The sequence below is a fragment of the Belonocnema kinseyi genome, chromosome 1, assembly GCF_010883055.1.
Source record: "Belonocnema kinseyi isolate 2016_QV_RU_SX_M_011 chromosome 1, B_treatae_v1, whole genome shotgun sequence".
Lineage (NCBI taxonomy): Eukaryota > Metazoa > Arthropoda > Insecta > Hymenoptera > Cynipidae > Belonocnema > Belonocnema kinseyi.
In genome coordinates this window covers 125188373-125204148 of record NC_046657.1, presented here as the reverse complement: position 1 = coordinate 125204148, position 15776 = coordinate 125188373, and the positions used below count along the sequence as shown (strand labels likewise).

General features: G+C 30.2%; 1 protein-coding gene across 3 annotated transcripts in view; it reads right to left on the bottom strand.

Moving 5' to 3' along the window:
- Nucleotides 1–15776, bottom strand: part of LOC117167373 — a 209052-nt gene that overhangs the window by 14869 nt on the left and 178407 nt on the right. For all 3 annotated transcript variants that reach the window (XM_033352261.1, XM_033352254.1, XM_033352269.1), the window contains 2 exons: nt 530–697; nt 222–427 (listed from right to left, as the gene is read on the bottom strand). In XM_033352261.1, the coding sequence (XP_033208152.1) occupies nt 222–427; nt 530–697 (374 nt within the window). The remainder of the gene's footprint in view (nt 1–221; nt 428–529; nt 698–15776) is intronic.

The window sequence follows — 15776 nt, the reverse complement described above, 5'->3', positions numbered from 1 at the left end:
ATCAGCCTTGGAGGAGATTATGTTGAGAAATAAAAAAAAAAATTCTTAAAAACGTTGTTTTTCTTGGTCAGGCCGGAAACTTATCAATTCACCCTCGTATTAGCGACGATTCTAATATACTTTCTCAATCATAATTTTACTTGCTTTAATTTTTTTTCACTCTTATTTTATTAATTTTTCTCAAATTTCTTTTTCCAAATTATTCTTGAAAAATAACTTACCCGTTATAATTAATGAGACGTTGTTCACCCCATCCGAGGCCATCTCGAACCAAACAGTCCGAAATTCTGAGTCCAAACAAATCTTGCTTGTCGATGCTTATAACTAAAGTCAGGGGATCCCCGATTTTTACGTTTTCTGCGACCCGATGCCTCGTTGGATCGCCGTTGAAAATCTTCATCGTGCACCCTGGCATGGGCGTCATCGACTAAAAAATATTAAAATTAAAAAAAAAATTTCAAAATTAAACTGATAAAGTACATATTAAATATAAAAAATGTTAATTTATTCAAATTATTTAAATGAATACCTGCTGGGGCAGTGATTGGAGCATGGCGGTTTGAGCCTGGTCGTTCGTAATGACTTTGTCTCGAGTCTGATAGCGGCATCTAACGTGAAAACCTCTGCCCTGATTCGTGACAAGTTTCAGGTGTGGCTGCACCACTATCGTGTTAAAATATTCGATCCCACCGTCCTCCTGGAACAAGAAACAATCCCACACTTTATTATATGAATCTATCGAATATTTTAAAAACAGTATGATTAATATTAAAATATAGGTATTACAAAACTTATTTAACACAAAAAACGATTTTTAAATATTGTATACAGCAAGAAAGACTCATTATACAGTACTTCACGAAATTTAAATTCAAATTTCCCGCCCACGCGGGAAATCCCCTACACTTGTCACTGCGCATTGCGATTAGTCTGGAACCAGAAGTCCTCATAAAGGGCGCGAAATTTTGATATGCAATCACGTTTAATTGATAATACACTCATAAACCGTGTGGTAATTAAAATGGTGAATCTTCAACAAAAAATTACTTTAAGCCAAATAGGTGAGTCTTCAAACAAGAACAATATTTTTTTTACCAAAAAATACGATTTTTCAACCAAATACATGAATTTTTAACTAAGAAAGATAAATTTTCAACCAAAAAAGGAATAGTTATATTTTCATTTAAGAAAATTAATTTTCAAGGAAAAAAATTAACTTTATACTTATATGATGAATCTTCAACGAAATAGATTATTTTTCTACCAAGGAGCTCGAATTTTCTGCTAAAAATAAGGTAAATTTTATGTTTCAAACCAAAGGTGAAATAGTACATTTCTCTAGTAGAAAAATTATTAGCTTAAATTTTAACAAAAAAGGTGTAGTTACAATCAAAGAGATTGATTTTCTAGAAAAGAGTTTAATCTTCAACAAAATACATAAATTTTTAAACAAAAAGGTTATTTTTCAACAAATATTATAAATTTTTCTCCCCGAAAAAATGATTTTTTAACCAAATAGTTGAATTTCTATCCACAAAGAAGAATTTTCAATCAAAAAGACTAAATTTCTACCAAAAAAGACCAATTTTCAACCAAAAAGATGATTTTTCAACCACGTGGATTAATTTTCTACAAAAAATTAACTTTTGACCAAATAAATTAATTTTCAATCCAATCGTTTTTTTCAATTAAATTTTTAACTAAAAAAAAAATCATTTTTAAACCAAAAATCGAATAGGCTAAGGATATTCATATTATACAAAAAAAACGAATTTTCAAACAAAAGGAAGAATTTTCTACTACAAAGATGTATTTTCAAGAAAAAATGAACTTTTCTCAAATTACATTAATTTTTAATCAAATAGTTTAAATTTTCGACTGAAATATATAATTTTTAAGCCAAAAATGAAATAGACTGAAAATATTATATTATTACAAAAAAAGAAGCAAATTCAACTAAAAAGATGAATTTTCAACCACAAACATTAATTTTCTACAAAATACGTGGATTTTTATTTTAATAGTTACATTTTCAACTAAGAAATATTAATTTTCAACCAAGAAGTGAGTACGTTAATTTTTAGTTATCAAAATTATTTTCAACTAAAAACGAAGAATTTTCAACAAAATAGTTGAGTTTTTAACAAACAAAAAAATCATTTTTGTAAAAAAAATTACTTTGCAACGAAGTAATAAAATTTTCAATCAACGAAATACATTTTTAACAAGAATATTAATGTTCCACCAAAAAAGACGCATTTTTAACAAAGTACATGAATTTTTAACAAAAAAAGTTAAATTATCAACCTAAAATGGAATATTTATATTTGATTTAAGAAAATTAATTTTCAATTAAAAAAATATTTTTCTACTAATATGATGAATCTTGAACCAAAAAGATTAATTTTCTATCAAGAAAGTCGAATTATCAACTAAAAATAAGGTAAATTTTAAATTATAAGCCAAAGGTGAAATAGTACATTTCTTTAGTAAGAAAATTAATTTTCAACCGATAACGTCGATTTTCAACGAAAAAGTTCAATTTCAAATTTAAAAATATTGAATAAAAAAATGTTTCTACTAAATCTTCGAGAAAAAAGAGGAATTTGAATTAAAATTTTGTCCTATGCATTTGGTACGTTGTTTTCCTCTAAGCATTCAAAACTTATTTAACCAAAAAAGACAATTTTTCAACAAAATACCTGAATTTTTAACTGAAAAAGATCAATTATCAATTATTTAAAAAATTAATTTTCGACAAAAAAATTTTTTTATGCAAATTATGCTTTTTTATACAAAAAATGCGTGTTTAACAAATTGTTTAAGCTTTGAACCAAAAATATAAAATTTTTACAAAAAAAGACGTATCATTAACAAAACGTACGAACTCTCAAGAAGGAAGATCAATTTTTTACAGAAAAAGGTACATTTTCAATTAAAATGACAAATATTTACCCCAAAACCAGAATTTTTAACCAAATACATAGTTCAACTTCTTAAAAAATGGTGAAATTAGAATCAAAATGTTAAATTTTAAACTAAAAAGCTGAATATTCAACCAAAAAAAAAGTCATTTGTAGCCTAGAACATTCATTTTTTACCAAGAAAAGACGAATTTTCAACCACAAAAATTAATTTTTAACAACAAAATTATCTTTTGACAAAATACATTAATTCTCAATCACATAGTTAAATTTTCAACTAAAAAATATGACTTTTGAAGCAAAAATATAATGGACTACAAATATTAATTTTCTTTGAAAAAAAACAACAAATTTTCAACCAAAAAGATGAATTTTAAACCACGAACATTAATTTTCTTCAAAATACATATATTTTCAACCCAAAAAAGTAATTTTCAACAAAATAATTGAACTTTCCACCAGAGAAATGAATTATATACAAAAAAAATTGTCTTCTAAAAAAGTCGAATTTCCATCAAAAAGCTGAATTTTCAGCTAAAAAAAAAAACAACTTTTAAACACAAAATGGAATAGTTTCTTGTTTGTTTCAAAATATTTCTATTTTCATATATTTCATACAGTTCTGATATGTTAACGTTTCATGCTATCTTCTTCCTCATTTTATTCTTGAAAATTGTCAATTGATTGTAAAATTTGTTTTGAAAATTGCACGCGGTTTTGCATCACTTCTAGTTCCGGTTTGATCGTATCCAATCAAAACAGTGGGAAGTTATGTACCAACCCTAGCGGACAATTTTTTAGCGCGAAATTCAAATATCTAGTAATACAGGTTAAAAATCGATAATATTAATGTTATTGAAAAGGAATAGGTATTCTTTGAGGGCATGTGATACTTCGTCGTGTGGTCAATCGGGTACAGTTCCTCCGGATTTTTGCCACAAAAATGAAAAGTTTTTAAAGCTGAATTTGGAGATGCTATAAAATATCATAACGGACGTCCCGGGACTCTTTTTTGAAGGATAATAAAAAAATTTATTGTGCTAAATAAAAATTGTATACATGTGCACTATTTTGAGGTTGGGATCATTTCTCAGCTCTCTGTCATTTCGATAATGTAAGCCTCTGTTGTACTGATGCTGTCGATAGCACTCAAAAATAAGAATGGGAAAGAAATGTAACACACATAACCTCCAAATACACACAATCAAATTGAGCAAAATTAAAATTTTTCGACAAAATATTCATTATTCTAGGGAAAAAGCCGGGGAAACCTAAAACTGGTAAAATCGATAATTTTCTGAGTAGCACATGCTCTTAAATTTAAAATTGCATCAAAAGCTCATGAATATTGTTCCTAAGACACCGGGTATATGGAGCAGGCAACGACCTTCGACGAGTCCCGTCCGACCTCAGCAAGGATACCAGCAATCTGCAGTGCATCGGCCTGAGGCTATTTGAAACGCTAATTTTACGCTTCACACCCACTTGTAGAAACCAAGCATACAGCTTTTATGTGGGCCTTCCCTCCCGCCCCCCACCAGACCCAGTTTCAACAAAATTCATCCGTTGTGGATTCTTCAAGATACGTGTTAACTATAACCTAAGAGAAGAAGAATTCGTAGTCTTTTTAAGTTTCTAAAAATAACAGAACAACAGAAACGTTTGGTCCCAGAAGAATAAAGAAGGTTTTGTCCAGGAGGTCCTCGTACTTTCAAGTCCCAGAATATTTGAGAACCCTTATGCTGGTCCCAAGCATACCTAGAATCTTTCAGATAGTGGCCTAGCAAACTAGACCTTTTTAAATATTTCCGAAGATTTTTGGTCAGTCCCAAAGTATTCTAGAATCATCAAAGCAGTGCCAGAAAATCCGCAAAGCACCCAAATAGTCTATAATTCTTTCGATTAGGACCATAAGATTATTAGAATTTTTTATTTAACACTAAAGTACCCTACAACCTTTACAGTAATCCCAGATCAACCTAGTACTTTCAAAGTCTGGATTTTCATTTTGCATTAGTTTCAGATGACCGTCGAAAGTTCTATGAAGAACTTAGTACTTTTATATCCCGGAGGACTGTAAAATCTTTAGAGTAGTCCTTAAATACTTTCCGAAGTCCAAGAGTACCCTAGAACTTTTAGAGCAGTCCCAAAATCTTTTTCTCAGTATTCAAGTACTGCCGAATCTTCAAAGTAGTTTTTGAAGCGTCAGTACCTAAGATATAGTCCCTAAACCTTTAAGAGAGTCCCAAAGTACTCAGAGCACCCCCGAACCATCAGATCAGTTCCAAATTACCCTGCAGATAATCCCACAAATAAGTCGCAAAGTTTCCTATAACATTTGCAGCAGTCCCAGAAGCTTCTATTTAGTTCCTAAGTGATCTAGCAAGTTCAGTTAGAAAATATTAATTCCTCAAAGTCCCAGAATACTGTAGAACATTCGCAACAGGCTCGAAACCTTTTAGTCAGACCCGAAGATCTCCAGAACTATCAAAGCAGTTTGAAATCACCCTAGAGTTCACAAAATACCAACGAATTTTAGTCAATCCAAAGGTACTCCAGAATCAACAAGGCAGTGCCGGAACTTTCTTGTTTCTAAAATATAGTCCCAGAGCGCTGCGGAACACTTTAGATTACTTTCAAATTAGATTAGTGCCCTCTATAATGTCACAGAATACCCTAGGACTTTCAAATCTCTTCCAAATAACCCTGTAACTTTTATAGCAGTCCTGGAACACTTTATTCAGTCCCAGAAAATTCTAGAAAAGTGTAACAAAAGAATATTCTATTTAGATAAAGTCAATAAAAGAACTTCTTATTCCTTTTAAGCCTCAGAGTCTTTTAGAATCCTTGCAGTAGTAGTATAATTGGATTGTTTTCTCGAAGAAAAAAGCGATTGATGTCTTGTGATGAGAAGAAAAGACAGACTAATAAAAAGGGAGAATTCCTTATATCCTTGAAGGCGCCTCTATAGCTGTTCCTTAATTCGTTCATGACTCTGGTAATTGTTTGCGAGTTATTCTATGCTTCTAGGAGTCAGTTTCACGACTCCAGGGACTTTCATGTGTGTCCTTGCACCCCGTGAGTAAAAACCAGCCAGTCTCCTTCCCCAGTCAAGCGCGATTTTCTTGTATCCCTAGAAAGGAGTTGACAGTCGCAAAGACTTCTCGCTTTCGAGACGAGAACAGAAAACAGTTCGTGAGAGACATGACAATATGCCGTTGACACGAACTCTGGCCCTTTCTTGGATTCTTCACTAACCACTATTTTCAAGTTTATATCCACTATTTTCAAGTTTAGATTCTACAAATTTCCTATTGCTATTGAAAATATTATTTCCCTTCGTGTTTATAAACTTTATTTATTACTTTCGAACAGTTTTTACAAGACACAATTGTCGAAATAAGAATAATCGTGTTTAACAATTTGAATTTCGCACCAAGAACGGGGATTCCCTCACAACAAAAATAGCGGGAAATTCAAATTTGGATTTTTGTGAAGTTGCTTCTGTCGCTTTATGTTGTCGTTTTAGTTAAATAAATATCAAAAATGGTGCATTATCTTGGGTTCTGAAAGTCTCAAACCTTATATAGCAACGTTGTTGCTTTTAATTTTATGTGTCAAGCTTCTTAAAGACTCCACTTATCGTTCTCACGAAACTGCTAATTTAGCTACGAAATGCTTGTAATTGAGGTAGATGACGATCGACCGTTAATGAACTCAATTGGCAATCAAATGGTATTCTTTCTGCAGTTCCGCAACAATAAACGTAATTGCAGACATAACGACCCTCCTTTCAGAGACAAAAGATGACTTCGGTGAGCATTTTGTAAGACCGTTCTTCCATAAAAGTATCATTATGTAAATTCCAAACAAGGAAACTAGGCCAGAGATTTATGGTCTTCACTTTCAGAAAAAATTGAGCTTTCCTTATTCGACAGATCGTAAAATCAAGAATTATTGTTTGAATCAATATTAATAATCAATTGCGCTTAGGCGGAATTGCAAGTGAAATAAAAAGCAAAAGGTAATGAGGCAACTTCTCGCTACAAACAGTTCGAGTGGAAATAAAGAGCTTCGTCCTTGCAACAATGTAGCAGAATAGTTCCAGGAGGCACGTTTGCGTGATTGTTGTCATTATATCCTTACAACATGCTCCGATTACGTATATTAAACCCTTCCGGCATTTTCCTTCTTCCGTGTTTCAGATCTTCCTTCCCTTTTCTTTGATTCTCTATAATATAATCAGAAGGAAAAAAAATTATACGGCCTGCAAGACTAGTATAAAGAACCCGTTAGAACTATTACGGAAAGACGCAGCAAAGATGGATGGAAGGCTAGTGTAGAACGGTTACTTGTTCTGGAGCAAAACACGATCACAATCGTTTAAGCCAACAAATCTTTTTGGAATTTTGATTTCGTTTTCAAATACCGGACCTGGAAAGAGAAATATAGCAAACAATAGCTTCAGGGTTTTAAATTTGCCGCCGGATGGGGCTTTATGCCTTCGGCGGGAAATATAAGATCAAATTTTTAGTTTTGGGAAAAACTCCGTACAAATAACGAAGTTGCTGGAATTTCACACTTTGCGACGATTCCCTACAATTATTTCTAGTTCGACAAATACAATTTTAGAATGTTTCTTCTATTTATTTTTTTCAAGGTTAGTCCTGAATATAGTGGTAGTAAAGATCTTTAGTGGCAGCAGTCCAAGATATTGTTTTGTATACTAGTGTTCTTATTTCCGGTGATACTGCTTGATGGCCATGATAGCTATTACAAAAAAGTGCGCATGTACAACTTAAAATGCGCATGTGGAAATTTCACTAGTGCTACCACATCGGTGCTTAACTTCATGTCCCATATTGGAATCCAATAAATTAAATAATAAAATATATGTAATTTTTTCAAAATCATTTTATAATATAACTAAGCAGGTTTTTGAAAACAAAAAATAATATCCAAATGCATTGATGATGGAAAACACTGGTTTCCAACTCATTAAAAAAGTGAAGTTTCTCCCCAAGCAATTGGTATTACTGCTTCGTCCTCAGTGTGCAGACATCTTGTCAGCTGACGTCAAATCCTTAAATACCTCATTGTTCATTATCCTAGAGATCATCTGGGTAAAGTTGTGACACAAGTTTCCACTGTTTTGATTAGCTACGATTAAACCGGAACCACAAATGATGAAAAGCAGGCGATTATACAATAAATTTACAGTTTTCAAGAATTAAATAAGGAAATAGATAACATGAAATATAAACATATCAAACGCGTATGCAATATATGAAAATAGCAATAAATAGAAAAAAAATTATTCCATTTTGTGTTTAAAAATTACTTTTAGGAGAAAATTAATCCTGTTGGTTCGAAATTTAAATATTTTGTTGAAAATTTAGTTTTTGCGCTAAAAATTAATTTTTTCAATTGAAAATTTAACTATTCCATTTTTAGTTCAAAACTTATCTCATTAGTTGAACATTGATGTATTATGTTAAAATAAGTCTAAAATGTTTTTTTAAAAACTCGTTTCTTGTTGGATTGAAAATTAGTTCCTCTTTTAATGTAAATTTAATTATTCGACATTTGGTTGGAGAGTGATCTTTTATAGTATGAAATTCAACTATTAAATAAAAAATTGATCTATTTTGACGAAAGGTAATTTTTTGGGTAAAAAATTAATACTTGTGGTTGAAAATTTATTTTCTTTGGGTGAGAGATTAATATTTTTTGTTGAAACTGTATTTTTCTTTGGTTGAAAATTCATGCAATTTGTTGAAAATTAGTCTTGTTTGTTTGAAAACATGTTTTAAACCGAATTTTTACCTGAAAATGCTTCTTTTTGGTGAAACATTAATGTTCTTGATAAAAAATGTATTTCTTTGTATGAAACTTTAGCTACTTCATGAAAAATACATTTTTGGATAAAAATGATTTTTGTTGTTGTTAAAAACTGAGCTATTTTGTTGAGAATTCTTAGTTGAAAATTAATCTTTTTGGAAATTCGTGCTTTTTTTAGAAAATTAATACATTTGGTCTATTCCATTTTTGCTTTGAAAATTATATCTTTGGTTGAAAATTTAACTGTTTGCTTGAAAATTGATGTATTTTGTCACAAGTTAATTTTATTGTTGAAAATTAATCTTCGTGGTTGAAAATTCATCTTTTTTGGTAGAAAATTGATCTTCTCGGCAGAAAAATCATCTTTTTCGTTGCAAATTCGTCTTTTTTTTAAGTAGAATCAGAAGTTCAACCAATTGGTGAAAAAATCAAATTCTCATTTCTTCCGTTTGAATGAGGCAAAGAAAGTTTGAAAATGTTCTCAGGATATAATTAAGAATGATCTGTTGCGATGGATTTTTTTGTTTACTTTTGAAAACAAACCATTAATAATAATAGATTTGAAGCAAGCGATTTAAAATAAAGTTAATAGAAATGAAAGATGTGAAATTAACTTGTGAGTAAATTTGAAATGGCGACAGGTGATAAATATTTCTGCATAGGTCGAACGTCAACACCTTTCTAGCAGATGATTTAAGTGACATGCTACATGATAAACACATTTTAGTCAATGGCTCTTGCGAATCTTTCCCCCTAGAAATATCGGTATACCATTAACATTTTCATTAACTGTTCGCTTACTCTTAAAAAAATTTTTTATTGAAAAGTGAATCATAAATTATTGTAATTAGAGGACGCGAAATGCCACGTTGCAATCATCCCGACATAGATGTTAACATTTTGTAAATGCTTGTACATTTACTTTAAGAAAAAAATGATGTAATCTTCTGTCAATTTTTCTTAAAGCTACACAGAGAGAATTGAGGTAAAACCGTCGCGCTAGTTGTGAGAAATTCACTGCACTTCGGTTGGGTTTTCCGTACGTTTCAGGATCTTGGCGCTGGTTATCCCGAACTTACGAAGATCAGCCTCTCTGAAATATAGATACCATATTTTCCTAAGCTGCGCAAGCACGGAACTGTGCTGCAAGCGCCGCGTGTGCAGAACGACTCGAATATACTCTTGATTAAACGATTCGGCTTGTTCGGGGTAATGGTTCTCCAGATTCAGTGGAGCCGTTCCACTGAACAGAAGTGGCGCTGTTCACTGTGTGATTGATGCGACAATTATACGTGTTGGGTAAACCGCTTTACCAAGCTTATCTTCGTGTAATAACTAAAATTTGAATAATAAAAATCGCTGATATTTAGAAAGAAATTATGAAGAACTCCTCTTCAATCTTCAATACCTTGGCTTTTACCTTCATATCGACTCTTGTTCGCAGTAAATACAGAGATCAGGTGCAAAACTGCAAAGGCATCAAGTGCAGGATGCGATTAAATGGAAAAAAGACTTCCAATCTACAGTAATGTAGATTATGTCTTGTGTTAGTTTCATAAATTGCGTGGATGATTACCAGAAAGGTCGTTAGCTGTGCAATAACGAGAGTCTCGTTCTGCTCATTGTTGCACGAGGTCAGATGAAACTGCCAATTAATTCAATACTACGTTACATAATCAGAAGGTGGAATCGATTCTCAATCAAAATGATCACTGCGTTTGAAACTCCACCCAGCAATCTAAAATTACTGCCCAAGTGCACAACATTGAAAGTGTGCTCTTGAAATTGAAATTCATTACCTCTGGTTTTCTTTCCAGGGAAATTCACTAGAAATATAATAAGGAAAGACAAATAAGAAGCAATTATTTGCAATGTTTTTTTCTCTCGGTGAAATTAGTCGTTAACGATTGAAGCTGGCGGCATAATAAAGCATTGAGTCGCTGGTATTTGCTGAAAAAAGAGCTCTAGATTCTCAAGCCAGGAATTATGCTCGATATCGTATTTTTATTTAAGATTCTGTCCGACAGATGAGAGAAACAGGAGTGACGGGGGACGAGATTCCATCCGCTCGGAAGATGACTAGTCCTTTAGACCGCGAGGCATCTGCGGCATTCGTGTCAGTTACTGGTTGTTTTTTTTGCTCGTATATAACTGACCCTTGTCTAAGTCGATAAATTACGCGCTATTGCGCCGCTCGATAATGGTCCTTTTTTCGATCATTAAATCCCAACCGATCAACTCGCTCCGATTACGGTTCTACCATTTTTGCGTCTCCTTCGACCTTAATCCCTTTTCCAAGCCATTATATCATAATCTTTAAGAATCCTTGAGTATTCTATACAAATTTAATCTCTTTGTATAAATCTCGACAATTTGTATTCTTGCAAATAATTGATTAGATGATTAGTATTTGATTTTGGCGCCAATGGGGAATTCCCAGAAAAGTAGCACTACTTCCCACTGTTTTGATTGGCTACGATCGAACCAGATCCAGAAGTGATGAAAAGTGCGCGATTTTCAAACAAAATTTAAAAATAAATTTACAATTTGGAAGAATCAAGTCAGGAAGAAAATAACATGAAATACAAAGATATCAAAATTGTATGAAATATATAAAAATATAAATAATTATAAGAAAATGTTCCATTTTGTGTTTCAAAGTTACCCTTTTTTAGTTAAAAATTCAGGTATTTTAATTAAATCCGTCTTTTTTAAGAGAAAATTAATCTTGTTGGTAGAAAATTAAACTATTTTGTTAACAATTAATTTTTTTAATTGAAAATTTAACTTCCATTTTTAATTCAAACATTTTTTTTAACTGAACATTCATGTACTTCGTTAAAATTAGGGTTTTTTGGTTAAAAATTCATCTTCTTGGTTACACAATTTCGTTGAAAAATCATTCTTTGTTTGATTCAATATTAATATCTTTTCAAATGTAAATTGAATTATTCGACATTTGGTTAAAAAGTGATTTTTTTATAGTTGAAAATTCAACTGTTTGACTCAATATTGACCTATTTTTAACAAAGTTAATTTTTTGTAGAAAATTAATGCTCGTGGTTGAAAATTAATTTCCTTGGGTAAAAGATTAATAATTTTTGGTAAAAATATATTTTTTTCGTTGGGATTTCAAATACTTCGTCAAAAATTCATTTTTTGGTAAAAAATTATGTTTTTGTTTTGCTAAAAACGGAACTAGTTTGTTGAGAATTCTTCGTTTTTTTAGCTGAAAATAATTTCGATAACTAAAAATTAAAGTATTCAATTTTTGGTTGAAAATTATTCTTTTTTAGTTGAAAATGAAATTCTTTGTTTAAAAATTCATGTATTTTGTAGAAAATTAATGTTCATGGTTTAAAATTTATCTTCTTGGTTGAAAGTTCGTCCTTTTTTGGTGGAAAATTCATAATTTTATTCTGTTCCATTTTTGGTTTTAATAATAATATTTTTTAGTTAAAAGTTTAACTATTTGATTGAATATTTATGTATTTTGTCAAAAGTTAATTTTTTGGTTGAAAATATATCTTCATGGTTCAAAATTCGTCTTTTTTTAGTAGAAAGTTAATGTTTTTCGCTGAAAATTGATCTTTTTGGTTAGAAATTGAAGTTTTTAGTTCAAAATTAAATGTTTTGGTGAAAAAAATTAATGTTTTTTGTAGAAAATTAATCTTTGCGATTGAAAATTCATCTTTTTGGTTTAAAGTTCGTCTTCATTTGGTAGAAAATTTATATGTTTAGTCTATTTGATTTTTTTTTTAATTTGATTTTTTAGTTTAAAATTTATATGAAAAAAACTATTGGGTTAACAAATTAACGTGTCAAATAGCGATTTTTCGCGATGAGATCAAACTAAAAGCGTCTGTCATAAGCATTTCGACCCTGATAACCTTATATTAGAGAGTTAATATATGTATTAATATTAATATTTCTCCATTGTTTTGTGCTGGAAAAATGATTTTTTTAGAGTATACATACTTAAAAAAATTAATTTTTTCAATAAAAAAAAATTAAGACAAAAAAAGCAGTCAGTTCTATTTTTATTAATTTTTATATTAATATAGCACACAAAGTATTATTTAAATTTATATTTGAATTTTCCTTTCCTTAAAGAAAGCCGTTTAAATTTACTTACAATTATAGACGAATTATGAAATTTGTACTTTTTTTAACGTTCGTCATGAAATTTAAAACGATAATAAATAATTATTTAAGGCTATTGATTTTCCTAAATATTGCTTGTGCAAATATGTTCTAGAAATTTGAAACTATAGTAAGAACGATTTCCAATTTACACCAATATTGAAAGATCAGAATCATAATAAAATTGAAAACTTCAATCGACTTCCTTTTTTGCCTTAATTTTTTATATATTATATACAAAATAAAATGATTAATAAAATAATAAAAACTCAGGGCCATCATATTATAAACTGTTCTTTATAAATTTAGCATTTATAAAGCACTTTTATCAATGTTTCACCATTGTTATACTTTTTTAAATGTCCCTTTCTTATGCCATTTTTTACAAAAACAACAACGAAAATTCTTAGCTGAAAAATAAAAACTCCATGACTAAAACAATAAATTCAATTTCACTACGAAATTAAAAAAAAAGATGATAAAAATGACAATCATTTTCAAGTACTTTATTTTCCATTAAAGCTTTACAATTTCATCGACCGTGAAACGCCTTACTTTTTAGTAAAATTATCTTATTCAAGTAATATAATAATCATAATATTTCAATTGCAGTGCAATATTAGCAAATCAATTATTAAACTTCAAGGAAAGTGAATTTGTATACTATTTCGTTCTTAGGCTATACATAATTTCATGTTTTTTTTTGCGTTTGTAACTCAACAAAATATTTTAAGAAGTATTTTTAATGTTCAATTATTATTAATAAATAATAATATCATGTAATATTAATATAATTATTCACTTTAATCGAGCAACTTACATTTTTTCATAATAAATTTTGCTCTCACGTCACTTCTAAAGCATTGGCTGGATATGAAGAGCCAGGGGACTGTTGAAAATCATTCTTTTTAATTGAAAATTTAAATATTTTGTTAAAGATTCGACTTTTTTGCAGAAAATTCATCTCTGATTGTAATTTCACCGTTTTTGTTAGAAGTTGAACTATTTAATTAAAAATTCCATTTTTGGCGTCAAGATCTATATTTTCAATTAAAAACTGGTCTTTATCGTTAGAAAATGTATGTTTCTTGTTAAAAATCATACATTTTGTTAACAAATCGTCTATTTTGGTTAAAAGAAATTATGTTCTTAGTTGGAAGTTCAACGAATTCATTAAAAATGCATTCTTTTAAAGAAAATTCATAAGTTTCTTGAAGTAAAATGTAACCACTCCATTTTTGGTTGAAGATTTTTCTTCTTTGGTTAAAAATTTAGGTCTTTTGTTAAAAACTCGTATTTTTTGGCAAAACATTTCTTGGTGGAAAACTCACCTATTTGGTTAAAAGTAATTTTTTTATTGCTGATTCATCATTTTAATTGAACGTTCAGTGTGTGCTTGAAAATTCATATTTTGTTGCTGAGCAGCCAATTGAAATCTTTTTAGGATTATTCTTTCCGAAAATTTGTCTTTTTGATTTAAAAGTTTATCTTTTTTAGTAGAGATGTTGCACCTTTCTTGTATAAAAATGTAACTGTTCTTTATCATTCAATTATTTTCTAGTAAATTGACTTTTTGTTTAGAATTCGTTTTTTTTTCTGTTGAAAAGTCAATTGAAATCTTTTCGGATGAATATTAAACTTTTTTTCTTCAAATTTATCTTTTTGATTTAAAAATTCACCTGTTTTAGTACAATTCACCTGTTTTAGTAAACTTCTGGTTTCGGTCTAATGGCGATGCGCAGTGACAAGTCTGTGTGAGGTTATGTTTGAACTCTACCTAGAGTAGGGTTGTGAGCAGTGAAACGTTTCATTGTAACATTGAAACTTTCACTTGAAACTTTCAAATGTTTCACAGTCAAAGTTTCATCGTTTCATGAAATATTAGGGGGTAAGGAGAGAACTTCCATATGCGCATGCGCGGAATTAAATCAGGTTAGGTATTTGTTACTCGTATCGTATGCCACTTCGCCGAAAGTTTAAACTTAAAAAAAAATTTTATTTAGTGTTTCTCAATATTTCTCAGTGTTTCCACAGTAAAATGGTCATATTGGTGAAAATATTAAAAATGGTTGCTCTGAATACTTCAAAATGCCTTAGTCTATTAAATATAACTAATAAATATATATATATATTAACTTAATATAGGAAAATTGGGTTTTTAAAATTCTTAACCATCTAACTGTATTTGCTATAAAACTCGATTTTGTTCATAAATTTTTAGTATTTAATTTAAGGTAAAATTATCCAAACGTATTGCATTAGTTAATTGAATATTCAATCAACGATTACTTGAGAAAATGTGAATTTATTTTCACTTTTTATTATATACGGTTTGAATTTTCCCGCCACGGTCTTTGAAACCTTGTAATGTTTCACGAGACCTTGAAAGTTTCATGAAACTTTTCATAGAACCAAAGTTTCATGAAATTTTACAACCCTAACCTAGAGGATCTCTAATCTGGTAGCGCTGTTAAAAAGGCGGGAAATTTAAATTTGAATATGCAATTTGGTTTCTTTTTCTATGGTCTTATTCAATCAAAAGAAATGGGGTATAATATAATTATTTCCAGAGATGTAATGCAGAATCATTTATTTACTTTAGCGCCTTTCTCTCGACTAAGCTTCCTGAGTATCTTTTCGTGCAGAGAATCGAGATTTACGTTTAAACTGTTTTTCCCTGGTCGATAAATCCTCAAGGGAGTTGAGACACAGGAATTGCCCTTAGGGCGCCATGTCCATTAAGCCTACAAAACATGGAGACGCTTATACACGAGACGATGGAAGAAAAGGATTCTTGACATTAGACATGCAAAAGCCCCCTACACTCGCGACAGTTTACAAAAAAAAAACAAATTACCTAACAAGATC